Below are 27,144 nucleotides of genomic sequence, written 5' to 3' on the forward strand. Positions count from 1 at the left end.
AGCAAAGACACATGACAAGAGGACGGGGAGGAAACTAATAAAATGCACACAAGTGTGGTGCTGATACTTTCTCCAATGTGTGAGGAAAGAAGTTGCCAAAGACAAACTGTGTTTATGAAAGCAAGAGCCGTTTAATAAAATATCTCAAAGACTTGTGTCCCTCTAGATAACAATGCTGACAAGTGTCTCACAACACTTTATTTGTTGTAACCCCGGCCAGCAGTGCAAACATTCCTGAGAGGACTTCTTGTTGGTTACAGCCTCCACTTTGAATCCATTATGTACAACCTCCTCTCAGGCCATTTGCAGAACAACACAAATACAGCCTTAACTGATATTACTAGATATTTGCTCTTGACGGAGTCTCTTCACGACATCCACAACGAGCGTGCTGAGTGTAATTTCCCCCTTCATTGTGCCGTTTTGTGTTGCCCTGTGGTGAGTACAGTGGGTCCGGGCGGCCATTCTCTCTCTCATCAGCAGCAGTTGGGTTTCCTCCTGGTCGGTTTGTGATCGGCTTCTGTCCGGTCTGTGAGCCCTGTGGAAAGCAAGCACAAGATGAACAGCGTGAGCTGCAGAAAGACGGGTTTGTCTGACCACACCGGTCAACGTCATGTGTATTCCTTAATGAGAGCAATGAAAAGATCACAGCCACCAATGAACTGAACATTAAATGAGCTTCACGGTTGTTCTGGGAGCCATGTTCCTTCATGACCATAAATGTGTCTGATGTAGATTATTTTAAGTATATGAAGGGTGTCATGTATATTAGTGCACAGGTTCCCAACCTGGAGAATGGAAAATAATTAAAGAGATGAGCAAGAAAGTCTAAAACCCTTCACAGCAGACAATCTGAGTAGAAAAAAGAGAATACAAGTAGTCCTTTCATGACTTAGGAGGGTGTGTAACCCGGTCTTATGTGTCTCTTGCACGTGCAAACAGATGCATGTGATGTGATACGTATTGCGGGTGCGGTTTTACAAAGAAAGCTACAGGATCGAGTCTTAAAATCCAGAAAGATTATTTTGATAAGTGTAGGTTTTCTTAAACCTTTGTTTGTTTGCCACAGAATTCATATTCTGCAGAAACACAAGAAAACCAACGAGTTGCTGAAAAAAATATATCATCCCTGCAGCACTTAATTACACTTTATTTATTTTAAATATCAGCTTTGAAAATGCATTCAATGTATTTGTTTGACCTTAAGGTAAGGTTGAGTTAAGAAGCACTTATTGTGAAGAGAAAATATGTTGTTTTTTTTAATAAAAACACATGGCACCTTTACAATTATAGACAAACAAGCAACACAAGTTGCTGGGCACTACATTTGTACCAAATGTACATTTAAAATGTAAAAGTTTACTGATGATTGATAAAACAAAGTTTATTTGTTTTTTTATATGTTCAGTAAGAACAATCTGTAGTATTGAGGTCTTGAAGATGGATTACGGCATTGCTTTGATTTGATTTTTATCATACATTTGTTGACAAGAAAAAACAAGAAATAACATCTGTTTCCTCTTGATGGATAAGTCGACTTAATCGGTTGTTTCGGTCTTAGCCGACTGCGATTTACTTCGTCAAATAGTCATTTTTATTGCTTTTTTTATTGCCGAATTACTTATTTCTTAAAAACTAGTGAGAATATCTTTGGTATGCCCAAGATCTAACGTGATGCTATTGCATGATTGGCTGTGGAGAAACTCAGTTTTACAGTTCTGTCAAATAAAACAACAAAACATCATCTTTTTGGGGGGTTTGAGGAAAATCTTAATAACTTTTGTTTTCTGTCTACATTATCTGACCGCATCTGTTGACATGAGAGAGACACAGAACATGGGCTGAAGCAATGCTTGGGTTCGCGTGTCATGAGAAAAATTCGTTTTCAATTATGGAACTTATCAATTGGTAAACAAATCTAATTAATAGTTCAAAGTGTTCTTACTAATGAAACTTAATTGACTCACTGATAATGTCACTGACGTGCCTCGAGCCACTTTTCTCAATCTCGGACAAAACGTTTGCCTCAAATGTCAGCGAGGCCACACGGAAGAAGAAGTCCCTGACACCGTCTCCTGGAACAACAAGGACATGCAGGAAAGAGTTCAGTGACACAATAAGAGGATGAAGCAGAACATAAAAAGCATGTCAGGATGTTGACTGATGGGGATTTGTTTGTGATAATGTGTGATTGAGGGGCTGCACGGTGGTGTAGTGGCTCACACTGTCACGTCGCAGCATGAGGGGCCTGGGTTTAATCCCCGATCCTGTGCGGCCCCACTGTGTGGAGTTTGCATGTTCTCCCCGTTGCAGCTTCCCACAGTCTAAAAACATGCAGCTTTGGTTATGTGAAGACTCTAAATAGCCTGTGTAGGTGTGGATGTGAGCGTGAATCTCTATGTACCCTGCGACCTGTCCAGGGGGAACCTTGCATTCAACCAATGTCAGCTGGGATTTGGCTCCGATGCCCCCGACCCTGAATAGGAGAAGTGGTTTGGATAATGGAATATGTGATTGACTCCCACCTGACTTGGCAGACACAGCCCAGTACTCCGCTTTGATTTCCTCAGAGAGTCGGATGGCTTCCTGCTCAATCTGAACCAACTGATCTGGAGACTGCGGAAAATAGAAAAATGGATAAAAATGATGACGCTTCCGGCCATTGGGCAGTATAGGAATAGGCTGATCATAAACTAAACTAAGAAAGAAATTCAGAGCTGCAACAATTATTAATTAATTGGCAACTATTGAAGCAGAAGTGCTGATCATTTGACGGGTTCTGGTTCCTAAATGTGAGTTCACTGCTTTGGTTCGTTTTACCTGAAACTGTCATTCATATAACTTTATTTAACTAATTAACTTAATTCATTTAACTTTGGGCTCTAGGAAATTATCATCAGATATGATATAATTCATGAGCAATTAAGATATCAGCAAAAAATCCTTCACCTCACATTTTAATTAATTACCAAAATTGTCGTGGGTTTATTTTCTGTCAATGGACAAGAAACCAATTAACTGACACATATTTACTTAATTTCACCCACACTGAGGTCTTTCTTGGTTCCGACGAGGAACAGCAGAACACTGGACGGGTCGTTCTCCCTCATGGCGTCCTCCAGCCACTGCCTACACAGACACACAAGTATTAGACTCCAGATGACATTTCACTGGTACAATAATTCGATCGGAATTCCTCACCTGGCGTGTGCTAAAGAGCTCACGCTGCTCAAGTCAAACACCACTATGATGGCTGGAGAGACAAACAGCATAAGCAATGAGACGGTGTTTGTTCATTCACTCCAGTTGAAGGTGAGACGTGTAACACCAAACGTTGGAGACTGAGCTACATTCACCTTGTGCTCCTCTGTAATATGTTGAAGCGATGCATTTGAAGCGGTCCTGACCCGCAGTGTCCCACCTGAAAAGATCAGTGCAGCTTTGATGGTGCTGGTTGAGACATTTAGTGCAGATAAAGGGAGCAGAGAGAAGCGCTGAGTGCACTGACATCCATGATCAAAGGCCAAACAGAGAAATGTAAGTATGTAATGTGAGGCCTCCAATTTCATGTCATTTTAAATTAACGAAAAAAGACCTTGTTGACCCATTTGAGTCTGATGACCAGTCAGGGCGGGTGAGTGAGTTTGCTCAGGGCTCAGTCTGTGTGTGTCTGTTGTGTGGCAGCATACTTACAGCTGTAAGCTGAAGGGAACACCGAGCACCTCGAAACGCTCCATCTCAAAATCCACTCCGATGGTGGCTTTGTAGTTCTTTTCAAACGCACCCTTTCGGAACCTTAAAGGAACGAGGGAGCAGTGAAAGAGAGAGAAACATTTCTGACGCGTCTAGAAAATGTCAAAAAATGTGTTTTATTCTTCTTCTTTTTCTTCTACAACCTCAACTTTAAATGCAAGTAAGTTCAACTGCAGAGGAAACTCTTAAACAAGAATAATAGTCAGAAGTCAAATTAGACTGAAATCTACTAACAAGTCTGAACACAGCCACACAATCCTTTAATTGATCTCATCATCAATGACTGCGTCTTACCTGCTGATGAGACACGTTTTCCCAACTGCAACATCTCCCACTACGATGACCTTGGCGAGATTAAAGCTGGCAACAGAAGGCGTAGACGGTCATTTATGACTCCATGCAACAATAGCATTAAACACACAGCAACACGAACATTGATATGCAGAGAGTATTTAACAGCTAATTATGCCTGACAGCCCAGTTCAACTTTTAGATATTCTTAAATAAGTAGCTTTAAATTTGATCCTGAACTTCATGTATGACGACCTTCTCACTGGAACCCACGGGGGTCGCTGTGTAGCTGAAACCGGCAACATGTCAAATCTATTTAGATGCATTGATTTTCAAGGTCCAAGGTTAATATTTATCCTTTTACTAGGCTGTGTTGTATAACACATTGCAGCAGTTGTGGTCCCTTTACACACAAGAGCAGTCAGTCGTGAAACCTCCCACCACCAGACTCTTCTTTACTCAATGCAATGTCTCATGTTTCTGTTTGTCTCGTCCACAGTGAAGGTTACCCTACGACTTATGACGCAAGATATTGCATCTAATAGTTATCTATGGAAATGGCTACATGCTCTATAAGGTACATGTGATTCTGCTTCAACATGTATATTTACAACTTAGAAAGCACAGCACAGACTTGAGTTTAAAGCATGGGGGTTCTGTTCATAATTAATGAACTGAGTTTTCTGTCTGAACCTAGAGGCAGTTTTGCTTCAAATCTTTTTCACTAAACAAAAACTAAAAATATACTGAAAGTCATAAAACTATTCATTTTGTGTGTGAAGCACAAGGATTTCTTTACAAATTGTATTATCACAGAAAAAGAGAGATAATAGTTCTGTTCTCACACTCAATGTGTGTAACTTCTCAGCGGAAAACAGTCCCCAACAAATGTCTCCTGTTTCGAGTAACAGATGATTTAGCAATTTGATGAGTTTCTATTTGAATTTGAAACTATACATTTGTGACTAGTTTGCCAAGATTTCCAATGTGTCACGGAGAGAGTAGGGTAGTCTTGAGAGATGTGTGTCACTTTATCCTTCCAATAGACCACCAATGCAGTCAGATGTGAATAGTGAGGTTGACGCCTGTCAGCAGACACAGCACATAGCATGACTTAAAGGGCCCCGCCTAAACTAACTTAAAGACATTAGTGTGTGTGTCGTAGCCAGAAGGGTGGCCAGGTGTGTTGTATGGTTCACCCCTGGGGGACTTTACCTCACTGTGTCTGTCTTCTGTAACTCGCAGGCAGCCTTCACCTGTGGGTGGAAGCCATCTTTGGTGTGCAGCGCTGCATTCGGACTGAAACACTGGAAAGAAAGTGGGAGAGGAAATGGAAATAAATTAATTGAAAAAGTGGAGGGAAGGTACACTGAGTGTTTCCTCCCCAGGCTATTAAAACAATGTTACACACTTGAATCATAGCTTTGTTCCCTTGGACCCTACATTGTTGGTGACCAGAGAAAACATAAATTCAAACTATCAGCTTTAAATATAAGAATGAGAAGAGGCATTGCTATATCACATGACAAGAGAACAACAAGGTTTTGTGAGGACACCATTTTCCAAATTTACAGCTGTCCATTTTCAGAGAAACAAAGAGCAGCATTTAGGACTCTAAATAACCTCATTGTCAGTAATAACACTGTTAGCGGTAATTGTATTACAAGGCATGTGTGTGTGTGAGTGTGTGTTACTAACAGTTGGGAGCTGAGTAATGACCCGGTCCTTCTTCACAGGTGGCAACATGCTGCTGCAGTGGATCAATGTGCACACACCTTCAAAGTGCCACTCGGACTGACAGCAAATTCACACTTTTCATTCACTTCCAGAAGACACACACACTTCACTTTCTGTTTTGTCTTTTTTTTGTCTCCAGTACTCCTTGCGCAAAACTATGGAAGGATATAATGTCTTCACAGTTTTCCTGAAATAGAGCAATTAACAGACAGTCAATAGGTTGTTAAATATATTTAAGTAAATCACAAACAGTTTCAACATCATCAGCTCAGGTTGCCTCAAATCTGAAAATGTGATGCGGCAACACCGCAACACAAAAAGCATTTTGTTGTTTCTAACATGACATTTCTCATTGGACAATTTGTAGGTCACGATTTAAGGAAGTATGCGTTATAAGTGTGTACGTTGATAAAGAATGGTCCCAAAAAGAAACTGTCAAACAAAATCAATATAAAAACAGGATTTAAGTAAGTTTAACAACTTTACCTGAAACTGCCGGATGGTAAATTGCAGAAGGAAAGATGTTATGTGATATCCAAAGTCTGTCGAGAAAATAAATACGTTACAAAATGTGTCTCACAGCAACGAACTGGATTTCCAAACTGACATCCTCCAGACAGCAATTAATCAGACTCTCCATGTAATCTGTGGGAAAACCACCGAATAAACTGTGAAACAGCGCCATCGTGTGGCCACGTGGTATTCTGACTTAATTTTACTGACAAATAGATTCGTAATTAAAATGTAATGTTCTTACAATATATACTGAACGATTCCACATTGTTATTTTATCGAGACTTTATAATATTACCATGCATGTTCTAATGACTAACAGCCCTTGCTGCTAGTTGAGGTGGAGCTACCTTTAACTAATCAGTTGCTGTGTTAGTAGTTTCATAAAGCGCATGTCTGTGTTGTACATGTCTGCATCATAACATTGTAGTGAAGTAAACGACATTTTAGTATTTGTCCATAACCTACACTCAAATATGGTGGCATATATTACATAGTTACATTTTATCTGGATTATTTTTTACACACAAGAGTCATCCAAAAACCCCAAAACCCAGTATGATAGCGTGATATTTACACTCCGGTCCAGCAGGGGGCGGCAGACTGCCGTCTGAGTCGGTTGATCGCGCGCCAAAACTAAAGAACAAGGTGACGTTTTATTCCTGCGACATTAAGCCTATAAATAGTTCTCTAACGCGACTTTACTGCCTCTTTCCACGTCGCCTGTCTTACTGAAGTGTTGCTCGGCTCCCCGCAGTCTTCATTTAACGCGTTAAACGTGATTAATATATGCAAGTCTGCACTACAGACCTAGCAACTCGTTAGCTGAGCTGTAGCTTGAGACTTTAGTAGAAACGTGATATCTGCTAGCTGAAGTGTAACATCAGCATTATCTTGACGGGGCCTTCAGCAGCCACGTGGGGAGCACTCAAAGATGAACAAAATGAAAAACAAGTGAGATTTAGTGTTTGTTCTCTTTCCACCCTCGCTGATAATGAGCGTTTATTTCACTTCATTAATGTAACCGTCCCGTCCTCTATGATCTCGTGGTTCATCTAAAAGTTGTTTAACACTCGTGTGCCTTTTTAAAAAAAGTAAAACTAGCTTGTTAAAATGTATTTGGCTAATTATTTGTATTGTATTATAACAATGTGGTTAACTTGGGCCCTGTTGCGTTTTCATGATACATTTTTTGAAAAATTACCAATGAGTTTAGAAACATGGTATTTAAGTGTAATTCTAATTAACCCCACGATTTTAAAGTATTTAAAATGTGATTTAATAATTTTGTTTTCCCCATAGATTGACTTCATGCTGGCAGCTCTTTGCACAAGTTTTACAGGCGACGCATTGGCTAAATGGGGTCTCCTGATGTCTGGACAAGGTCAGTTGCAGTAAAGGAAATCCGACTTTGCTAATGCACGAGTCTGTGACGAAATCTGTGAATAGGAAGTGCCGTCTGATGCGACAACTGACGATGTTTTGCTCTCACTGCTCTGAGTCTAAAACTGCAATCAATTCTCATTGATCAGTCTTTCCAAACTATCAATGAAAGATACTGATTTGTGTACCCTTTATTTCAGATGAGTCAAAATGAACCCATTCAAGATGTCAAGCCAAACTGAGGTTAGTTAAATGCAGTCTTACTTGTGTTAATTGTGCAGTAGATATTGTGTTGTGATGAACTCCCAACTGAAACGCTGGAATTACCGGCAGATTGTTTTGTGGTGACTTTCGGTTTTCTGAACATTGGATGATAGTTTTGTAACGCAAAATGAATTGACTTGTCACTAATCGATCATGTCCTTTATTTTCCCCTTCTGTAGCTGCTAAGGGATATGAGCAGCCATTCTACATATGTGCCCACACCAGATGACTAAAGATGGGTGCTGTGCAGGTGAATATGACTCTTTAGCCTAAAAAAATTGCAACTGGCATCTTTTGTTGTGATGAACTCCCAACTGAAACGCTGGAATTACCGGCAGATTGTTTAGTGGTGACTTTCGGTTTTCTGAACAAAGAATTGTAAAAACTCCTCCTTGAATAGACTTCACAACTCCAAGTATTTCTCACCTTTTGATTATATTTTTATGGTTTTCAAGGTTGGGTGTGTTGCTGAAAATGTCTCAAGGAAAGTGACTCATCTCGGGATTAATCTGTAGGCCCATTGAGATGGATCATGTAAGTACGCTATTTTACTGCATCCGAGTAATAAAGTATGCCTTTATTCAATCTTCTGTACAACACAACTTTGATCTGCATTACATAAGAGCGATTTACATTTTTTGCAAAGACATTACATGATTTGCAGTAAATTTAAATCTGTTCATAGTTGACATCAACCTGTTATTGCTGAATTAATTCAGATTTGTGTTGTACAGAGTTATTTGAAGAGGTAAACCCTGTGTAGCTTTGTCAATGACGACACCTGGAATAGGAAGAGTCTGATGCGACCACTGACGAGGCCTTTGATCCACATCTGAGTCTTTAAAAGCTTTTCCTATAGCTCAGTTTTCGTGATGTTTGTCTATTATGCTTTCTCAATGTTTGCATGTTTTTTTGTAATACAGGAGTCAGTGGAAGTCTACCATCCCCTGACGTCTGCAGTAAAGTGAATCTGAAAGGTAACTTTAAAGCTTTAGTAAACAAATTCATATCAATAGTTATGATGAATTCCCAACTGAAACGCTGGAATTACCGGCAGATTGTCTAGTGGTGACTTTCGGTTTTCTGAACACTAAGAGAGTTTTGTTACCCCACATAAATTGACTTGATGTCACTAACCAATCATATCCTTTATTTCCCTTTCTGTAGCTGCTAAGGTGAAATTATCATACTGCATATGTGCCCAATTAAACCAGATGACCAACAGTTTCATGCAGGTGAATATGTTTATTCAGTCTGAAAAATGTCAACTAGCGGCTTTTGTTGTGATGAACTCCCAACTGAAACGCTGGAATTACCGGCAGATTGTTTAGTGGTGACTTTCGGTTTTCTGAACGCTAGAAAATGCATTTTTGTAACTCAAAATGATCTGAATTAATTTCACTAACCATCATATCCTTGATTTTCCCTTCTGTAGATGCTAAGGTGAAATTTCCCTTCTGCATATGTGCCCAATTAAACCAGATGACTACGGTTTCATGCAGGTGAATATGCTTCTTACTGCTGAAAAATGTCAACTAGCGGCTCTTGTTGTGATGAACTCCCAACTGAAACGCTGGAATTACCGGCAGATTATTTAGTGGTGACTTTCGGTTTTCTGAACATTGGAAGCAATTAGGTTTCTAACTCCAAATTAATTGACTTGATGTCACTAAATGATCGTATTCTTTATTTTTCCCTTCTGTAGATGCAAAGGGATGTGAGCTGCTATTCTGCATATGTGCCCAATCAAAACCAGATGGAATAAAGATGTGTGCTGTGCAGGTGAATATGATCCTTCAGTCTCCAAAAGATTTCAACTAGCAGCTCCTGTTATGATGAACTCCCAACTGAAACGCTGGAATTACCGTCAGATTGTTTAGTGGTGACTTTCGGTTTTCTGAACAAAGAATTGCAAAAACATCTCCTTGAATAGACTTCACAACTTTTTGATTATTAATTTTTTTCCCCATGTGTTTTCAAGGTTGGCCGTGTTGCTAAAAAATGTCAAAGAACGTGATTCATCTTTCGGGATTAATCTGTAGGCTCACTTGGATGGATCATGTAAGTTCACTATTTTACTGCATCTGAGTAATAAAGTATGCCTTTAGTCAAACCTCTGTACAACACAACTTTGATCTGGATTACATAAGAGCGATATACATTTTTTGCAAAGACATCACATGATTTGCAGTAAATTTAAGTCTGTTCAAAGTTGTGTTGTACAGAGTTATTTGAAGAGGTAAACCCTGTGTATCTTTGTCAATGACGACACCTGGAATAGGAAGAGTCTGATGCGACCACTGACGAGGCCTTTGATCCACATCTGAGTCTTTAAAAGCTTTTCCTATAGATCAGTTTTTGGCAGGTTTGTCTATTCTAGTTTCTCAATGTGTTTTTTTTTGTTTGTTTTTTTGTAATCCAGCAATCGGTGGAAGTCTACCATCCACTGGAATCTGCAGTAGAGTGACTCTGAAAGGTAACTTTGAAGCTTTAGTAAATGCATTCATGTCGGTTGTTATGATGATTTCCCAACTGAAACGCTGGAATTACCGGCAGATTGTGTAGTGGTGACTTTCGGTTTTCTGAACATAAGTGTCGTCACAAATTGCACTTGTGTGATATCATTTGTGTGCTAAACTTCCTCTTTCTTATCCCTCAGAACTGGATCAAGTTGCTGCACCAACTCTGCCTTTGTATGCCTGCAAGCTACATGGTGTATAATCTGTAGAAATGTTAATTTGCAATATACAGGTGAAATATTGGAAAGCAAATTACTGAATAATGGCGACGTGTCCAGACGTCTGCTTACTGTTTTATATTTTTTTTATAAATGGTGCCTGTAACATTGTTGATGTTGTGACTATAGGTGTCTCATCTGTGTTGAATGGTATGAGTTTGTTTTTTAAGACTTATCTGAATGAAAAGCTTCATCGGTACGGTCTGAAGATGAATGTAAACATGTTGGTTTGAAAAACATCGTGTGTAAAACGCAGAAATAACTGTCAATAAAATGTCAAAACATCCTTGAAAGTGTTTTTTTCTTTGCCTAACCTCAAAGGAGATTAAAAAAAAATAACCTTTTGTAGTTTTCCTTGGAATGCCGGTGTAGCTCGTAATGTTTTACTGTCACTTAAAAGTCAGAGCTGATGGAGTCTCACGGTGTAGTGTTGGGGTACTCGTTTGTTCCCTAAAGAGTTTATAACTAGTGAAATGTCAGATGGATGCAATAACCATTTCAGTTGATCCGGACTAATCTAAACTGGCAGATTTGTCATGAAAAGTCAGAGCTCTTCAGCTCTAGACCTTGTGCTGTTAATGATTTGTCTTGATTTAATACTTGTTCACATTTGTGAATAGTGAGAGCAGAGGCCTAATGAAGAAAATCTTTTTTTGTTTTAACGAACAGAGCTGACACGTCATTACAATGTTTTCAACAGTTGAGAGATTTCCTCATAGGTGGGGAGCTGATGGTCACCTGGAGAACTGCATCAGGAACATAGGCAAACAGCCCCTTAAAGATTAGGGTGAGGGCGGTGGGGGTTATAAAAAAAAGTTATTTTAATTTTATTTCTAGTGAAAAATCTTTTGAAGGGAACTCCTCTTAGCTTGGAGTTTGAGGTGACATTGGGCCACTGAAATAAAAATAAATGTCTCTAACTAAAATGTGCATCACATCCTGTCATGTCGCTGTCAAGCCTCTTCCCCTGCAGGGGGCTACTCAGAGCCCCGCCCTGATATGTGGCGAGAAGTTAGCAAACAACAAAACATTTAATGTTGAAAGACTCTTCCAGAACAAACACACAGCATCCAATGAACAGTATCAAGCTGCGGATGAGCGATTCCTCACTGCTGCAGCAAACAATTTGTGGTGCTCTAAAAGTCCGACGTGGTGACAACGCTCAGTGTAAACGCAGCTAAATATATGCGTTGTCGATGCATGTGTGTCCGTCACGGTGCTGCAGACAATCAATTGGCATTTTATTAGTTTTGAGAGCCTAGAGCTGTAATCATTGTGAGTGCAGAGACTGTAGATGTATACTATACTCGTTCCAGCAGCTGAGTTACTAAAAGTGTCTTCATAGTCTCAATAACATGGTATGCTGTGTTATCTCACATGCAATCAAATCACTCTTGTTACTTTAATAATAGCTGTGTATTGGGTCTTTGCTTGAGTGTTTGTGCTGCAAACTAAAATAACAAACAAGAGTGACCGACGGGCACACTCAGTGAAAAGCGTCACCAATATTTCTACAATATTATTGTGGACCAGGAAAGCTGTTGGAACCAGTTTTAACAAATCTGCTGATGAGAAAGTAAACTGAAGTTGAGATGTTGATCATGGCTTGGTCTCCTCTCATTTGTGTTCAATATTGTTCAGCATTGATAAGTAATGTCATGACTTGTGACTTGCAAACAACTAATTGTGGATGAATTGTCCTTTATTGCATGGCATTATAGTGGATTATACACAACATTACACAATGTCCGAACTGTTATTGCCTTAGGTTTGTTATCCATCCCTTTATGCATAGAATTGCAACCTTAAACAGTCGGGTAAGTTTACAGAAGAAACAGGAGTAAGGACTTACAGAGTAATTATGTTGGTTGTTTGAGCCAGTATTGTCATTAGTAAACGTATGCATAATTTCTTCATTCACTGACTACTTTGAAACTTCGGAGGATGTGTTTTCGAAATATGCAAGTATGCAGCCGGTAATCCAAATACACCTGCATTAGTTCCACAGTCCTGCTTTCCGCTATTAAAAGCTTCATTATACAAGCTACTGTATAGAATGGGGTGTCTTACATTATTACATTACTGCCACACAAAGCTGGCAGCCACTCCTCGCCCCCTGGCTGTACTACTTATTACCCTTCATTACAATGTAGTTAAATTAAATAAAGACAGCTTCTGCCTGAAGCCTGCAATCAAAAGCATGCTTTAAAATGTGTCTAATTAATGTAGATACTCATACTTGCACTAATATGTATTTTTTGCTCATCAGTACATTCTGACTTTGCTTCACAGTATTTATTTTATTGTTTTAGCATTTTTGGTCAAACACTTGACCAAAAATGCACCGCTTATTTTTTATTACTCCTGGCTCCACTGTATGCGCCACTTCAGTCAATAAATGTGAGAAGAGGTATGTGTGAAGACTTGTTTTTAAACATAGTGTGCTGACGTATTATTAAGAAGAATGTTGTCCCGAGGGCTGTTCATGCATTAACCTTTACAGACTGCAGCCTCTAACGTCTCGTGGCATGTGTGGAGACAGGTGCTGACATGTCAGGATTTGGTGGAAGCTTTTGTTGCTGTTTTTTACGCTTGTTATTTGTGATTTGCTGGCGAAGAAACCTAAAAAGAGCGTAAAAGGACATCCAATTTTGAGTTTTATTCAGCAGCATCACTTCTCGTCACTGGGTCATAAACATGCTTGTTTAACTGGAACGGCACCAGCTTTAGTTTTTCCTCGCAGACATCAGGCAACCTGTTGGTATACATTTGTTGTACCTTTTTATTTGCAATACTCCAGTGTATACAAGACTGGAGGAAGATTCAAGTGATAGCAATAACAACATTCTTGTTGTTTGTGATACCAATCCTGTAAATGTGTAGCTCCTGTGCTGACTCTGCTTTTTGTCTTTTGATTATTTGCATATAGTGTCACAACACCTTATTCAAATTTGTCTTGAATAGTATTCAAAGAAATCTTGTTCAGACACGATTTGTCTGGAGGGCAACTGTAAACCCAGTTGCAAAAGGAAATAAATCCAGCAAAAAGGAACACACAGAGATAATAACTGTCATGTGTCTGGACTTGCTGAGCACATACCGCTCCTCCTGCAGGTGTTAATGTACAGTTACTTTGGTACTCATATATTAACTTTCTGATCTGTGTAAGATTTAATCAGAGTATGATAAATTGTTTAGTGCATTAATTCTGCAACAGTTCAGGAGCTATTTCATAACCAAAGACCAAATTAGCATGAGTTCATGAGTCCAAAGATTTCCGTGCCCGGTGTATCTGGTTTGCAGTCCCTTACAGCAGCACATGTATAGATGTCATGTCATATTTGTCTTGCAGATCTTTTTAAATATGCCAACAAATTAGGTGTAAAGTTTTATATTTGCATTATGTTTTTTACGTTTGCGTTAGATTTCATAAGATGTGCAAGAGATCTGTGATTGACAAACCTGATGTAGAATGTATGGCAGTTTACAGCTGGAGAGGATGAGAATGTCAAGTGACATGTCACTGAAGGGAATGATTACACCTCAAGGTAAAAAACCCTCTCAGGCCCTGTCATTTTTTTTTTTTCCATACATTCCGGAGGATGGGAGTGTGGGGAAAAGAGAGTAGGGGGATGGGGGGGTGGGGGCTGTTTGTACATATATAGTCTGCTGCAGACACCAGACCGGACACCTCAGAGTCACTTCTCTTGAAAGGAAGCTGAAGTTTGTTGCAGCAGTCTAGCAGGTAATTATCTCCATCTATTTCTGAAACACAACTCTTGCATTTTAAATTAGATTCTGAAATCTCTTATTTTGTCTTTCTTCTTGTGCCACAGTCTGTCTGAAGCCTCTCGTCAGCATGCCTGAATCTGGGAAGTGCACCTCTATCATAAACCTGCGTTACCAAGATGGCAGTGAGGGGAGCGCCTCCAACCCTGCCAAGTTCAACAACCAAGACTACGCACAGCTGAAAGATAACTACGTCCGTAGAGATAGGAAGTTTGTGGACTACAGCTTCCCACCTAACCGCCAGTCTCTGGGAGACCTGCCGGATTTGAGCCGTCGGCAAGAAGCCCAAGTGGAGTGGCTTCGACCAGCAGTAAAATACTTTGTTTTTTATCACTTGTGTAAATCCAATTGTTATAGATCACATATATTTGTGATGTAGAGGAATACAGATTTTTCCATTGTGAAGTTTTCCGTTGTTATGCATGTTAAATGTTTCTACATGTCTACATCTGATTTATTTCCTTTTTTTGTCTGTTCAGGATATCTTGAAAGCACAAAACAACAGCAGTGATCCTGTTTTCTGTAGCAAAGGAGCCTCCCGATTTGACTTTGATCAAGGCACTGTGGGTAAGCAACCTTCTCTTATTGGCAAAGACAACAAAACATGAATACCTTTCCTCGGTGGACATTTGAACTGTGTGCAAGCCCTTGAGTTGGTCATCTAATTTAACAGGTAACTGCTGGTTTCTGGCTGCAATTTCCTCACTGACGTTCAAGAAAGGCCTGTTGGCTCAGGTTGTGCCTTTGGACCAGCGCTTCAGCGACTATGCAGGGATATTTCACTTCCGGGTAAAGGATTAATGATACATGAGTGTGTTACACCAGTGCTTTCACAGTGCACTCGGGTCTAACTGGTGATTCCTATACTTGACCCACTTTGTGTCAGTTCTGGAGGTTCGGCAAGTGGGTGGATGTTGTCATCGACGACCACCTGCCAACACTCAACAACCAGTTGCTGTCTGTGCGCTCCAAGATTGGAAATGAGTTCTGGGCTCCTCTGCTGGAGAAAGCTTATGCCAAGTAGGAAACCAACCCCTTCACCCTCATATGAAATACTTTAGTGCCACAATAGCTAAACTCTCAACGCGGATGAAGGGTTTTCATGACAACCATGCTATTCCTTCTGTCTCCCACAGAGTGTGCGGTTCATACGCAGACATGAATGGTGGATTACCATCAGAGGCGTGCAAGGATTTCACTGGAGGCGTGAGCATGAATTACGAGCTCCAGGATGCCCACCATGATGTGGGCCATGATGTGGAACTGTGGAACTCACTGTGCAGAGCCACCAAGTGTCAGTCGATGATTTGCTGCGGGACGCCACCGAAAGGGGTAAAAAAAAAGAGTCTTGGAGGTAAAAAAAAGAAAATCTAAATGGAAGTCACGAGTGTGATTTAACTGTTCTCTCTGTTCCAGGGTGAGTTGGTAAACTCCGTAGAGAATACTGGCATAGTGGATGCACATGCCTATTCTGTCACAGCAGTCACTGAGGTACACTGTTCTGCATATAAACCAAGAGAAAGGTTAAAATAAGAGCCTTTGGAGTTAAATTGCTAGCAAGACTTAGTTCCTCATTCGTCATTTCCTCCTTTCATCTTAAGGTTAATTATTACGGCTCCAAAGTGAAGCTGGTGCGACTCATGAATCCTTGGGGCAGAACAGAGTGGAACGGAAAGTGGAGTGACAAGTATGCTCCTTGAATTCATCAGACACTCACCCAATAATACAAATAACTGTCTCTGCACCACAGCTGAAGAACTCATGTATTTTCCTCTGGTCCCCAGGTCCTCTCTTTGGACTAGAGTCAGCCCAGAAGATCGGGAAAAGTGTTCGGACCGCAACGATGGAGAGTTCTGGTAAATAAGCTTCAATAAAAGTTGTTAACAGTGTATCTCACCAAGCTTTGAGGACTAATACATGTGATGAATGGACTTCCTTCCTCATTAAAAATTGCAAGGATCATTTGTTTTGGAATAAATTGAAACCACGCAGTCACTTCCAAGTGTCTTTGTTTGCTCGCTGAATTTTGTCACACCACCAACTGTCAAATGTGTCAAACATGCTGCTTTGTCATCAAAACATTGCTCCAAAGTGCTACGAGTGGTTAAATCTCCACATACCTTAAGTCACATGGTACAACTCATACCTTTGATACTGACCCTGACATGTCCTGCAACTTAGAATGGACTTTAAAGTCAACAGACAAAATTGGGATTTTGAGGTATCTCGTCAATTCAGAAAAACAAGGGCAGAATTATTTATACATGACAACTTTTCTCCAATTTCTTTTTCTCATATGAATTACACTTCAATATGATAGTGAAAAAGAGCAAAACCCGTCTACTTCATGGATGAAGTTTGAATATATACAGCAGCACTAAAGGCCATTCTTTAGCTGGATATTTGCTTAAGGTGCTCACACCTGTTTTTCTTCTTTTGTCTATCTCTGTCTGTTAGGATGGAGTTGGAGGACTTCTGTTTCCATTTCGAAGCATTGTTCATCTGCTGCGAGAACCCCAACTTTATTGATGGTGACAGCACCTGCCAGTGGAAATCCATGACATACGACGGCAGCTGGGTGGCAGGGAAATCTGCAGGCGGCAACGTGTCTTACTGTGAGACCAATTATTTTACTTTCAACTGGAACTGCAATGATGTTTGTCGTGTCTTTTTTCATGTGGGCGAGTGTTAAAAAAAACTTCTGTCATTGTCGCTGTTTTTCGTCACCTGTAGCTTCCTTTGGGACGAATCCTCAGTATCGCTTGCAGGTGACTAAAATAAACAAGCAGGAGCAGGAAGACCAAAACATCTTCCTCTCTCTGATGCAGAAACCTCAGCAAAAGAATCGTAAAAGAACACGATCCTACCCAATTGGACTTTCCATCTTTAAGGTTTGCATAATGAATTCTTCAAATATTAAGTAATGGTTGAATAACACTTAATACCATTTAGTGAGTATTAAAAAATATATGATATAGTCATTGTTAATTGTTTTAGGCTATTTCTGTCACAAGCACTTTGTGATTTAAAAACTGTAGAATGACTTTTTCTTGTTTGCATTTTACATCCAACAGATTCCACCAGGGGTAAGAACAAATATCACACCGATGTACAGAAAGCGCAGTCCACATTTACATAATGTGAATAACGCAATGTAATGCTTGGGAACCAGTTTCATTACATTGACTAAGGTTCATATTCTTCTCAGACTCCGCAGGGACGTGTGAGGTCCTCCTTCTTTGATAGAAACAGTCCTATCAAGCAGAGACAGCTTTACAGCGATGCAAGGGATGTGCTTGAGTCGCACAGTCTGGAGCTTGGAGAATATCTGATCATCCCCTCCACCATGAAACCCTACATGAGTGCAGACTTTGTTCTCACTGTCTACTCCAAGGCTGAGGCGAAGATCAGGTAAGGACTTACTGATATTTAACATATACTGTAAGTCCCAATGGAGACAAGGATTGCTCGTTTGATGATGTGATGATGCCGTTTGAAGCTGCGATATTATCAATAGGTCATGAGGCAAAGCTATCATTGAAGATGCCAAAGTCAGCTCCATGTATTTTTTTATTCTTCCAAATAAATGTAAACATTGTGGTTACTTTAAAAGGCTGATTCCACTGGGTTTACTACTTTAAAGCCAACATAACTTCATTAACATAGAAATAGGACTTCACTTTAGGGACAGTAAACCTGTTCTGATCTTGGTTCACCACAACAACTAAATAAAGTGATTATTAGGAGAATTCGCATGATTAGTATAATGTTCTGTTGCAGCTTGTTAAATGGCCCAAAGTTTGCAATTACATTAGCAATTGAAACACTTGTGAAGTTAAAGTACCAGTTAAGGTGTCTTTGGTCTTTGAATTCTTGGGTAACATTCCTCAGATTATCAGTTGTCTGATTTTAAACACATTTTCCTGCATTCAGTCCCCATGAAGAAGATGACCACGACGATCATGACCACGGAGAGGAGAACTTAATTCTTCCCGAGGTACGAATTAAACGAATATAGTGCATACTTCAGCTGTAAATTAGAGAGCGCAAGTTTAGTTCGCAAATTTCACATCCAATCTATCAATTTGTCTTCTTTAGCTGCCAACCGACAATGACGATGATGACGACTATGATGATGACGACGACAAGGGCAAGGACAAGAACAAGAACACTGATAGGAAAGCCATCCAGACCATGTTCATCCGCTACGCTGATCAGGTGTGTCATTTTATTTGTCTGCTCAAACATCTGCTTGTCAATTTGTCTTTTTTTTTTCTTTCTGACATCGATTGTTCACACTTTTTGTTGTCAGCATGGTCAACTGAAAGCCCGACAGCTCCAGAAGCTTCTGAATGACAACTTCCCTCATGGTGAGCTTAATTCATTCGTCGTAACTCGTGACATCAAATCCCCGAGTTACTTTGTGGATTTTAATGTATCTGTTCGTACTCTCCGCAGGCTCCCGGTACAGCTTTGGTTTGGATACCTGCATGAGCATGATGGCCATAGTGGATGTATCCTTAAAAGAAAATTTAAATGTTTACCCATGTTGTAGCAGCTTTGTGATACTCTACAGAAAGCCAAAATGAAATCACCAAATTTTGATTAGGAGTTAAATCGTAAAATGTAATATTTTTCTGTTGATGCATCCTTAACATGCAAAGATCAACCAAATAAGGATGATGACCTTCAATGAGTTCTCAACTCTCTGGGAGAAGATCAACAAATACAAGGTAATGCAGCAAATATGGGCATGGTGAAGATGTATTTCCATTCATGTCTGTATTAAACTATTTAACCAAGTCACTTCTTTCAAAATTCAACACTGACTATCTGAATTGCTGTTACTAATAATACCAAATGTGTGTATACATGTTTAAAATGCTCTTAGGTTCTAAATGTAGGTTCATCTTTTTTACAGAAACAGTTTCATCGTGCAGATTTGAATGAGGGTGGATCCCTATCTGAATATGAGCTCAAGAAAGCAATTGTGGACTCAGGCAATTAAGCATTTAAAATATGATTACAACTCCATCATAAGCGTCCAGCATTACAATAAGAGTTTAAAATGCTTCATATTCACAATGTTAACTGGAGTACTTGTGACTATCTCACCAGAAATGAACACAGACGACATCATGGTGAAGCTGCTGATAGCCCGCTACTCAGACATGTCAAACACCTCCTTAGAGAGCTTCATCACTCTGATGTTACGCCTGGAAAAGATCTCAGGTGAGTGACACGGCAACCCCCAATCACTTTTAAGAACCTCACTGTTTGTAGAAATTCAGCTTTTATTTGTTTAAAATGAAGGGCGCAGTGACCTTTAATCCGCAAACTCAAATACACACCACGTAATTCCAAAGTGACGTCAAGTAGCAAAGCTTATAGAGTAATTATCCATATCAACCAAACAATTTAGATATGTGTGTTTTTGGCTTGTGTTGCATTCACATGTGCTATTTGTGGTTTGTTTTCTTTACAGATGTTTTCAAGGACAAATCCTCAGACGGAGTGATCAAATTGTCCTGGAGTGAGGCAAGTCTGTTTCCACTTCATGCTACATGTTCTTCTTTGTCTTTCTCAAGACATCCAACACACACAGAGTTACATGTGTTAGAAATATTCACATCATCTGCTGAAGTAAAAGTCGCAATGCAAATATACAAATTATTCTGCATTGACAATGTTTCTTTAGAATGTATTATTTATTTACTATGTATAATAAGAACTATTATTAGTAAAACGCATGCTAAGTAAAAAAAAAAAGTTCTCATAGTGTATTAATATTATTAATCAATTCAAAATAGCATTTTACTGCAAAAGATGTATGCCTAGTTACGATGCGGCACACTTCTATACATTCAATATCAATCAAGGATTCAAGGATAATTTATTGTGATAATGCTACAGAAAAACATGACAAACAAAACTTAACAATCCTCAAGGCAGATAATATGGCCGTATCTCAGGAAAACATTTTACATCAGCTTTGAGTGATAAGTTAGAGTACCAAGCATCATTATTGTAAATACAGATCATCTTCTCTAGTCCCAACAAAATTCATGCGAGCTACGTCATCCATCATATGTTTATATGTCAAATATGAAACCTTTAAAAGTAACTTGTAGATAAAGCTGTCAACTTAAAGTAGTTTCACTGTGGAAATATATGGTCTGCAGTATAAAGTATATGTAAAAAGTACAAAGCTTAGGTAATGTTCCTAGTGACATGGCAACAGTCGTATCTGTGCAGAAGTCATCAAAAACATTAAAGAAACTAACAGTTCTACAAACTGCCCTTTTCTGTTTCAGTGGTTCAACTTCTCCATGTACAACTAGACGAAAGCTGTAGGAGCACAGGAGACAAGAGAAGACCGCAACAAAATGCTTTTCAGAGATTCTGTGTCTTCCTGAGCCCAACCCGGAAAGCAGGAACACGTTTCTGTGACCAAATTGTGAAATAAACGTTGTTACCTTATGAATTGTGAATTTAAATGTTAATTCTTGTGCACATTTCAATGTCAAACAGTAAGTGGTGGCTGAACAAACAGGAAGCAACAGAAGAAATTATGGAACAGAAATGATTTATTAACTGATCATTTACTACATGGGAAAAATACAAAAAAACAAACAAGTGATCAAACACATCATCACTGGCTCACACGTCGTACCACACCTCTTCTGCATTACACAATAAGATAATAAAATGTACTTTATACACTCATTCCTGTGTGTGATGTTACGTGGGTCTCACTGTCAAAACTTATATTTACAAGTTTGTGTTACTATTTCTAAAATAATAAACCCCAAATTCATCAATTCAAGCTAAAAACCAAGACATCGTCCAGCTGTCTGGCGACAGCTGAAGACTAGCACACTCTGCTGTTTGAGTCAGTCCACTGCAGTGAATAAGTGGAGTCAGCAGATACAGGATAAGGTCAGCAATATTTTCAATATTTTTCTGCGGATACCACGAAAACACGAAAACCAACAGTGAATTATCTGTGTAGTCAATGCCACTACTTCCTCTGTTGTCCCAAACTATTACATCAACAAGCCACACTATGGAACTGGGTGACAAGTTCTTTACATACAATGAACTTAGGAATTACACTTTATTTTGTTCCAGTAAATACTCACAAGAGCACCAAATGAAGGCTGACAATAATACAAATAAAAGAAAAGCAATATACTATATAATATATTGATATATATTCCTGCTAGAAGAAAGCTTGTAAAAACTATCTTTATTAACCGATAGGCTTGGGTAACAGGAAAGGGAAATCAGGATGTATTGACAGAAGAAAAAACTAACTCACTGTTGGTTTTTGGTATTTTCATGGGATTTGTTGAAAAACAAAGACATGAAACAACGTAAGCCGTATCTTCTATATCGTGCCACGCAGCTCTCAGTCCTCCTCCTTCTCTATATAAGTCTTGCAGGACGAGCGTGCGATCTGTCTGGACATGTACCGGTCTCTGGCCGAACCAACAGACTGATCCGTGCTGCGCTTCACAAACTTGTTTGCCTTTTGCTCCGTGTCCTCTTTCTCCTCGCCTTTTTCCTTCTCTTTCTGTTCATCTATTTTTTCTATGCTCTGTTCTCCAACTGATTCCTTCTTTTCTGGATCTTTTTTCTCCTTCACTGCCTTATCGCTCTCTGGTTGCTTCTTTCTCTCCTTCTCTTCTTCCTGATCTTTGTCCTTACGCTTGTCTTCATCCTTACGCTTGTCTTCATCCTTACGCTTGTCTTCATCTTGATTCCTTCTCTTTTCTCTTTCCCCATTCTTATCCCTCTCTTTTTCCTTCGGGCTCCTTTCCCTCTTTCCATGCCTGTCTTCCCTGTCTGTATCCTTGCCTCTGCTTCTGTCATCTTCTCTACCTCGGTCCCTGTCCCTGTCTTTCCTTCCATCCCTGTCGTCTCTCCTTCCGTCCCTGTCGTCTCTCCTTCCGTCCCTGTCGTCTCTTCTTCCGTTTCTGTCGTCTCTCCTTCCGTTCCTGTCGTCTCTCCTGTCGTCTCTTCTTCCCCCGTGTCTGTCATCCCTTTCCCTTCCCCTGTTTCGGTCTCTCTCCTGATCTTTGTGCCTCTTCTTATGTCTCTCTTTCTCCTTCTCTTTCTCCTTCTCCTCTCCGCTCCCTGATGAGGGTGACCTCTGTCTATACTGGCGTTTTGAGTGTGCGGAGCCTAGCCCAGGCTTGCTAAAGCCAGACTTCTGCTCATGCCCCTCCTCGCTGTCGCTGCATGAACTCGGAATAATGTCGAGGGACGTAGGGAAGGGAGCCGGTGAAGTCCTCTCTGTGTCTTTTGACAACTTTGAGTTTTGTGGTCTGTCGAGGCAGAAACAGAGAGATAAACACTAAGGCTTAGAAAAGTTTTTAAAATATGTGTGTTTTGGTTTTCTTTATGGATAAACAAGTAATGCAAAGCTATGACTGACTTGTTTGCTGAGCCATCCGGTATCGCCTCCTCTCCAACAGTCTGATTCAGCAGGTGGCGGTAGAAGCCACTGAGGTCTTTTTGTTTCTTCACGTCCAAAGCCGCTAATTAAAAACAAAAACAAAATTCAAACAAATGATTTACATACATACATATGACCTCTTTTATACAACATGTTAAGTCTATCTCTTCTCGTCGTGCTTTGTATTGCCTAATGAAGGTGAAAAAGTTAAGTTAGGCAAAGGCTGTCAGTACAAATTGCCTTTCCATATATAAATTTCCTAGAAATTACAAAGCGTTGTTATGAACAAATACAATTTAAAATATATTCATATGTGGTTTGGGATGACAAAGCCTCATCATGTCATTTAAAAACAAAATCCTAGCTGTCTACAGCCTAAAAACGGTCTAACCTTCCATCGCTTCCACTCTTTTTTCCCTCTCCAGCTCGTCCTTCTGCTCCTGCAGTTTCAGCTTGTAGGCGGATGTAACGTAAGCTTCCTTATCTGCAAACTTCTCTCCTTCTTCCTCTCTTTCCTTCTGGATTTTCCTCTCTTCCCTTCGTTCTTGTTCTTTCTTTCGGTCCTCAACTGCTCTCATTAATTGGTGGATGTACTTTGGCTGTGACATAAAAACAGACAAAAAGATATATTAGCAAAACAGCAGCACACCAGGATAAGGAATTCTTATTTGCCACAACATGGTTTAGTGCATGTCCAAGTCTCTCTAACCGTTTGATCACTTTTAAATGCTTTGTGCAGACAAATGTAGCCATACAGGTGTTTGACATAATAAATTACCTTTTTGTCAGTGCCTCCCAGAATTTTTTTGCTGGCCTCAAGTCTTTGTTTTTGAATGTCATCGTACACACCATCGTAGTCATAAACAGTGCTGTCCTGTTCTAGGGCCTTGTGCATCTCCAAACGTGTCTTTAGAACAAGAAAGACCACAGAAAAATAAATCACAGAGGTATGACTGTAAAAAACAAGAAAAGGTAAACTAATTCTATATAGAATTGAATTCAACCCTCTTCAGCTCTCTTCTGTCCCATAAACTGTCAGCTCGTTCCAGCATAGCGAGCGGTTTCATGGCGGAGGAAACGGAACTTAAGGAACCGTGGTGGGCAACGTTTCTCTGTTTTACCCCAATAGATTTTACTCCCCCGTTTTTCCTGTGCAGGAAATCTTTTAATAATTCCTCTCACCTGTTTCATCATCTTCTTTTTGACAGCTTCTTTCTGCAGACTTTCCCCAACTGTGGTCTGAAGAACAAAAACATATTCAGGACAATTTGACAGAAAATCTGCAAAATGCTGACTGTTTTATATATATATATATATATATATATATATATATATATATATATATATATATATATATATATATTTCTTTTTTAGGATCCATAATAATGAAATATACGTACATCAAATCAAAGGCAGTGATTGGTGAATTAAAAGAGACAACTTATTTTGTCCTGCTTATAACAAAGTTTACCCACCTCATCATCCGAGTCATCCTCGAACACGGAGTGTTTCTGAAGGCTCTTTGACAATCCTTTCTTCTGAGACAAAACCAGCCCGTACCTGCACAATAAGGAAACAAGGCTTGGTAAACCCTTTCATACCAAAGTCATCTGTACTTTACATACAAGAGATATGTATCTCTGCTGTGTAAAGAGCAAAGGCTTCGCATCTGACAAAAACGAAAACAGAAATTTGAATAAGCAGCAAATGGCCTTAAAGTGGGTGTTTTGTTCTTCATTTTGAGAAAGACTATCTGGATAGTGACAATCAGAAATATTGTCTAGTGCATTTAGAAACAATAAAAAAATAAAAACATGTCTTTTAAATGCTGGTATCAATAGCGTTTATCTCAATAACGTGTGTATCTTAGAACACAACTCGTATTGTCTAACTAAACCTTTTACATTTTCCAGTGTCAACAGCAGCAATATTAATATGATGGTGTTTTCAATTCTTTATGAGACAGTTTGTGCAAACAATCCAATACATTATGCATCTGAGAAATAAAAAAACTAAAAAAAACGCCTTAAACCCAAACAAAATCTACCAATTGAGGTCACTTAAATCTGAATGACTAACTTCAGCAGTGAATCACTTCCTGAAAGGTTGGTAAATGCAAAACGCCAAGTGACAGGTTGACATATAACTGGTAGGTATGAAAATGTAAAAATTTGAAGCATCGTACAAAAAGGACCTTGTTTTTCGAAAGTTTACTGCTTTACAGCTGTTTCAATATCGAGGTTAGCTCATCGTCAGCAGATCGTTAACTAACGTTAGCGTTAGCTGCAGTAGCATCGGGGAGAAACACCTTTTCACTCATAATCCTGAGCTGCAACACCACGGCTGCTGTGACATACTAAGCTCTTAGAAATGACTGCAAACACAACCCCGACCGCGTGAAACTGTTGTCTTTAAATGATAATCACACAGTGGCGTAGTCGCATTAGCTTCTTTACAACTTACTGTTTCGTAGGGGCCGCCATCTTGCTCTGCTAACTGTGAACGAGCGCGACAGATTCGACACAATATTTTATTAATTAAACCAAATATGCTCTATAACGGTCTCGGAGTTAATTTCTAAATGACAAGGTATGCTATGTACACGACAGTATTTTTTTTTAGCTGTTTTTGCTTCAAAATATCGCGATATTAAAAGCACATTAATGCAGTTTCCTGTGCCTCTTGTGTTTGTAAACAGTATATTCGCCTAAATAAAAGGAGCTAAACCCTATGGTCAAAAACATTACCATTTTGATTACCAAAGGGTGGCGCTATTTCTTCAAATTATTAATGACGATGTATTGGTATCTTGCAAAAAGCACAACATAATCCAGGTAAGGCTTGGTTCTAACGTGATGAACGTTAATTTAAATCCACAGAAATAAAAGTGTAGCCACTATAGGAGGTTATCTACATTACATGTCGTGTCTCAATTTGTCTTTCTCGAAGTGTAGGCAAATGTACAGCTTTGATACATACAATACTACAAACTAAGGGAATACGGTTCAATTAACTTTTATGTTTGAACATAATATTGTAGGTTCTATGAAATGAGCGTGCAAGCAAAACAAGTTGTGGTTGGGTAAAAAACACTTCTTGTAGTTGTTGATATTTCCTATCCTGGTAATCACCATGCATCCCTTAAAGTTAATCTCATGACCCGATGGAGGGGTCCTAACCTTCAGGTAGGGAACCAGTCTTGTACTTTACATCACCACAATGACGACGCATTGAAGCTTTTAATAGATAGATTAGATACTTTATATTATGTTCCTGCAACCACACATCCCATAAGTACACTAAAAATACAGAGAATACTGCAATGAAAGTGAGTCTGCTACTCTTACTGGACAGGAAACAAAGACATGACAGTCTGCATTTATCGGTCTTCGACATTGATCTCATTTCATGTTATTTGCTCTTTTTTTGATGATGTCAGCAGCTCTGTTTTGAACCTTTGTTAAGTCATTATCTTAAATCAGATCAGGGACCATGTGGCTCACCTGTGATGGAAGCTGCAGCTTTGAATTCCCACTGCCTTCTCTGAGTGACTCTAAATCCAAACACTATTATCTCTGTCGTAATCTCCATCTCATCGCTGGCCTCACTGCTAATCCCTCTGGTACAAACAGAATGACCAAAGCTGCCTGATGGATGGACGGATGTAGTGGTAATAAAATAAACTATAGGGAATGGTGATACATGGACAGGAGAATGGAGTTATGGATATAAACTGAAAAATTTGAAGGAAATGAACAAACACCTTTTCATACCAATGACTGAAAGGCACATTCTCGCTGTTAAAAAACAAGCTAATATAGTTCATTATTTCGATTATGTATTGTTTTAACTATTAAATCTCCTCCCACTTCTGTGCTTACCTGCATGCATTGAGATCTGAGCTGTGTTGCTGTGTGTCTGAATGACAAATACTTCACAATTGAGTGTGTGGTTTTGTGGCTATCCCTGATATGTGCCTTCAGGCAGTGAAGATAACAGTGCAGTAGTGCAGGTTCAGTCAGGCTGGCTGCACTTCAGGAGTCATGAAATATCACCAGATGTTTTTTCTTCGTCAGTACTGTAACCACTTCACTGAAACTTAAATGTGTAGGTGAAGATCATCTGACCTCTGGCGGAAAACAGGCCTCTCTTCTTCTCTAAACTGCAGCCTTAAGTTAGAGTACCACAGGTTAAGACTAATTCTCTTAAACCAATA

General features: G+C 39.5%; 3 protein-coding genes, 1 long non-coding RNA gene and 10 other non-coding genes across 15 annotated transcripts; 12 read left to right on the forward strand and 2 right to left on the reverse strand.

The window, feature by feature from the left end:
• Positions 1-107: 107 nt before the first annotated feature.
• LOC137802630 (ras-related protein Rab-34-like) lies at positions 108-6,392 on the reverse strand. 2 transcript variants are annotated; one of them, XR_011079987.1, is made up of 11 exons: positions 6,268-6,392; positions 5,743-5,968; positions 5,260-5,351; positions 4,048-4,113; positions 3,694-3,795; positions 3,357-3,421; positions 3,202-3,253; positions 3,034-3,129; positions 2,526-2,616; positions 1,968-2,075; positions 108-538 (listed from the first exon to the last, which is right to left on the reverse strand). XR_011079987.1 is itself a non-coding variant. In XM_068600651.1 (11 exons), exons 2-11 carry the CDS (start codon positions 5,788-5,790, stop codon positions 477-479), a joined length of 768 nt encoding a protein of 255 aa, XP_068456752.1. In that variant the 5' UTR covers positions 5,791-5,968; positions 6,268-6,392; the 3' UTR covers positions 108-476. The 2 variants fall into 2 exon arrangements, 1 of the variants encoding a protein (XP_068456752.1); XM_068600651.1 differs by having other exon boundaries at positions 3,048-3,129.
• Positions 6,393-7,719: 1,327 nt separating this feature from the next.
• On the forward strand, positions 7,720-7,791 carry LOC137803171 (small nucleolar RNA SNORD49). Its single transcript, XR_011080034.1, has one exon. It is a non-coding gene; the product is annotated as a small nucleolar RNA SNORD49 (small nucleolar RNA).
• Positions 7,792-7,875: 84 nt separating this feature from the next.
• LOC137802952 (uncharacterized) lies at positions 7,876-10,947 on the forward strand. The gene is made up of 10 exons (XR_011080008.1): positions 7,876-7,920; positions 8,121-8,191; positions 8,397-8,475; positions 8,865-8,918; positions 9,109-9,176; positions 9,377-9,443; positions 9,647-9,723; positions 9,923-10,002; positions 10,364-10,417; positions 10,601-10,947. It is a non-coding gene; the product is annotated as an uncharacterized lncRNA (long non-coding RNA).
• On the forward strand, positions 7,970-8,042 carry LOC137803166 (small nucleolar RNA SNORD65). Its single transcript, XR_011080029.1, has one exon. It is a non-coding gene; the product is annotated as a small nucleolar RNA SNORD65 (small nucleolar RNA).
• LOC137803162 (small nucleolar RNA SNORD65) lies at positions 8,239-8,311 on the forward strand. The gene has a single exon (XR_011080026.1). It is a non-coding gene; the product is annotated as a small nucleolar RNA SNORD65 (small nucleolar RNA).
• On the forward strand, positions 8,709-8,779 carry LOC137803156 (small nucleolar RNA SNORD49). Its single transcript, XR_011080020.1, has one exon. It is a non-coding gene; the product is annotated as a small nucleolar RNA SNORD49 (small nucleolar RNA).
• On the forward strand, positions 8,958-9,030 carry LOC137803161 (small nucleolar RNA SNORD65). The gene has a single exon (XR_011080025.1). It is a non-coding gene; the product is annotated as a small nucleolar RNA SNORD65 (small nucleolar RNA).
• LOC137803163 (small nucleolar RNA SNORD65) lies at positions 9,223-9,295 on the forward strand. Its single transcript, XR_011080027.1, has one exon. It is a non-coding gene; the product is annotated as a small nucleolar RNA SNORD65 (small nucleolar RNA).
• On the forward strand, positions 9,490-9,562 carry LOC137803164 (small nucleolar RNA SNORD65). Its single transcript, XR_011080028.1, has one exon. It is a non-coding gene; the product is annotated as a small nucleolar RNA SNORD65 (small nucleolar RNA).
• On the forward strand, positions 9,772-9,844 carry LOC137803168 (small nucleolar RNA SNORD65). Its single transcript, XR_011080031.1, has one exon. It is a non-coding gene; the product is annotated as a small nucleolar RNA SNORD65 (small nucleolar RNA).
• Positions 10,200-10,270, forward strand: LOC137803157 (small nucleolar RNA SNORD49). Its single transcript, XR_011080021.1, has one exon. It is a non-coding gene; the product is annotated as a small nucleolar RNA SNORD49 (small nucleolar RNA).
• Positions 10,457-10,529, forward strand: LOC137803160 (small nucleolar RNA SNORD65). Its single transcript, XR_011080024.1, has one exon. It is a non-coding gene; the product is annotated as a small nucleolar RNA SNORD65 (small nucleolar RNA).
• A 3,575-nt stretch (positions 10,948-14,522) lies between the features above and the next one.
• Positions 14,523-20,808, forward strand: LOC137802954 (calpain-2 catalytic subunit-like). The gene is made up of 21 exons (XM_068601173.1): positions 14,523-14,777; positions 14,947-15,034; positions 15,141-15,256; positions 15,354-15,487; positions 15,604-15,799; positions 15,884-15,958; positions 16,069-16,154; positions 16,252-16,323; positions 16,925-17,082; positions 17,201-17,358; positions 17,542-17,553; positions 17,676-17,878; positions 18,401-18,470; positions 18,608-18,685; positions 18,780-18,837; positions 18,926-18,981; positions 19,132-19,200; positions 19,389-19,467; positions 19,586-19,699; positions 19,953-20,005; positions 20,782-20,808. Exons 1-21 carry the CDS (start codon positions 14,538-14,540, stop codon positions 20,806-20,808), a joined length of 2,142 nt encoding a protein of 713 aa, XP_068457274.1. The 5' UTR covers positions 14,523-14,537.
• A 228-nt stretch (positions 20,809-21,036) lies between these two features.
• On the reverse strand, positions 21,037-25,522 carry nsrp1 (nuclear speckle splicing regulatory protein 1). The gene is made up of 7 exons (XM_068601345.1): positions 25,392-25,522; positions 24,404-24,488; positions 24,111-24,167; positions 23,707-23,835; positions 23,320-23,527; positions 22,908-23,010; positions 21,037-22,797 (listed from the first exon to the last, which is right to left on the reverse strand). Exons 1-7 carry the CDS (start codon positions 25,409-25,411, stop codon positions 21,879-21,881), a joined length of 1,521 nt encoding a protein of 506 aa, XP_068457446.1. The 5' UTR covers positions 25,412-25,522; the 3' UTR covers positions 21,037-21,878.
• Positions 25,523-27,144: the final 1,622 nt, after the last annotated feature.

Source organism: Clinocottus analis, unplaced genomic scaffold, assembly GCF_023055335.1.
Source record: "Clinocottus analis isolate CAN_PGR_092001 unplaced genomic scaffold, fCliAna1.0.p SCAF_5, whole genome shotgun sequence".
In the NCBI taxonomy this organism is placed as follows: domain Eukaryota; kingdom Metazoa; phylum Chordata; class Actinopteri; order Perciformes; family Cottidae; genus Clinocottus; species Clinocottus analis.

Coding starts and splice junctions, on each gene's coding strand:
- LOC137802954 (XM_068601173.1), top strand. CDS start 14,538: ATGCCTGAATCTGGGAAGTGCACCTCTATCATAAACCTGCGTTACCAA. Junction 15,800..15,883: donor GCGGGACGCCACCGAAAGGG/GTAAAAAAAAAG, acceptor TCTCTGTTCCAG/GGTGAGTTGGTAAACTCCGT. Junction 19,201..19,388: donor AGAAGATCAACAAATACAAG/GTAATGCAGCAA, acceptor TCTTTTTTACAG/AAACAGTTTCATCGTGCAGA.
- LOC137802630 (XM_068600651.1), bottom strand. CDS start 5,790: ATGTTGCCACCTGTGAAGAAGGACCGGGTCATTACTCAGCTCCCAACT. Junction 4,114..5,259: donor CAGAAGACAGACACAGTGAG/GTAAAGTCCCCC, acceptor TTCTGTTGCCAG/CTTTAATCTCGCCAAGGTCA. Junction 3,796..4,047: donor AAAACGTGTCTCATCAGCAG/GTAAGACGCAGT, acceptor CGTTCCTTTAAG/GTTCCGAAAGGGTGCGTTTG.
- nsrp1 (XM_068601345.1), bottom strand. CDS start 25,411: ATGGCGGCCCCTACGAAACA. Junction 23,836..24,110: donor AAAAGAAGATGATGAAACAG/GTGAGAGGAATT, acceptor CTTGTTCTAAAG/ACACGTTTGGAGATGCACAA. Junction 22,798..22,907: donor CCGGATGGCTCAGCAAACAA/GTCAGTCATAGC, acceptor CTGCCTCGACAG/ACCACAAAACTCAAAGTTGT.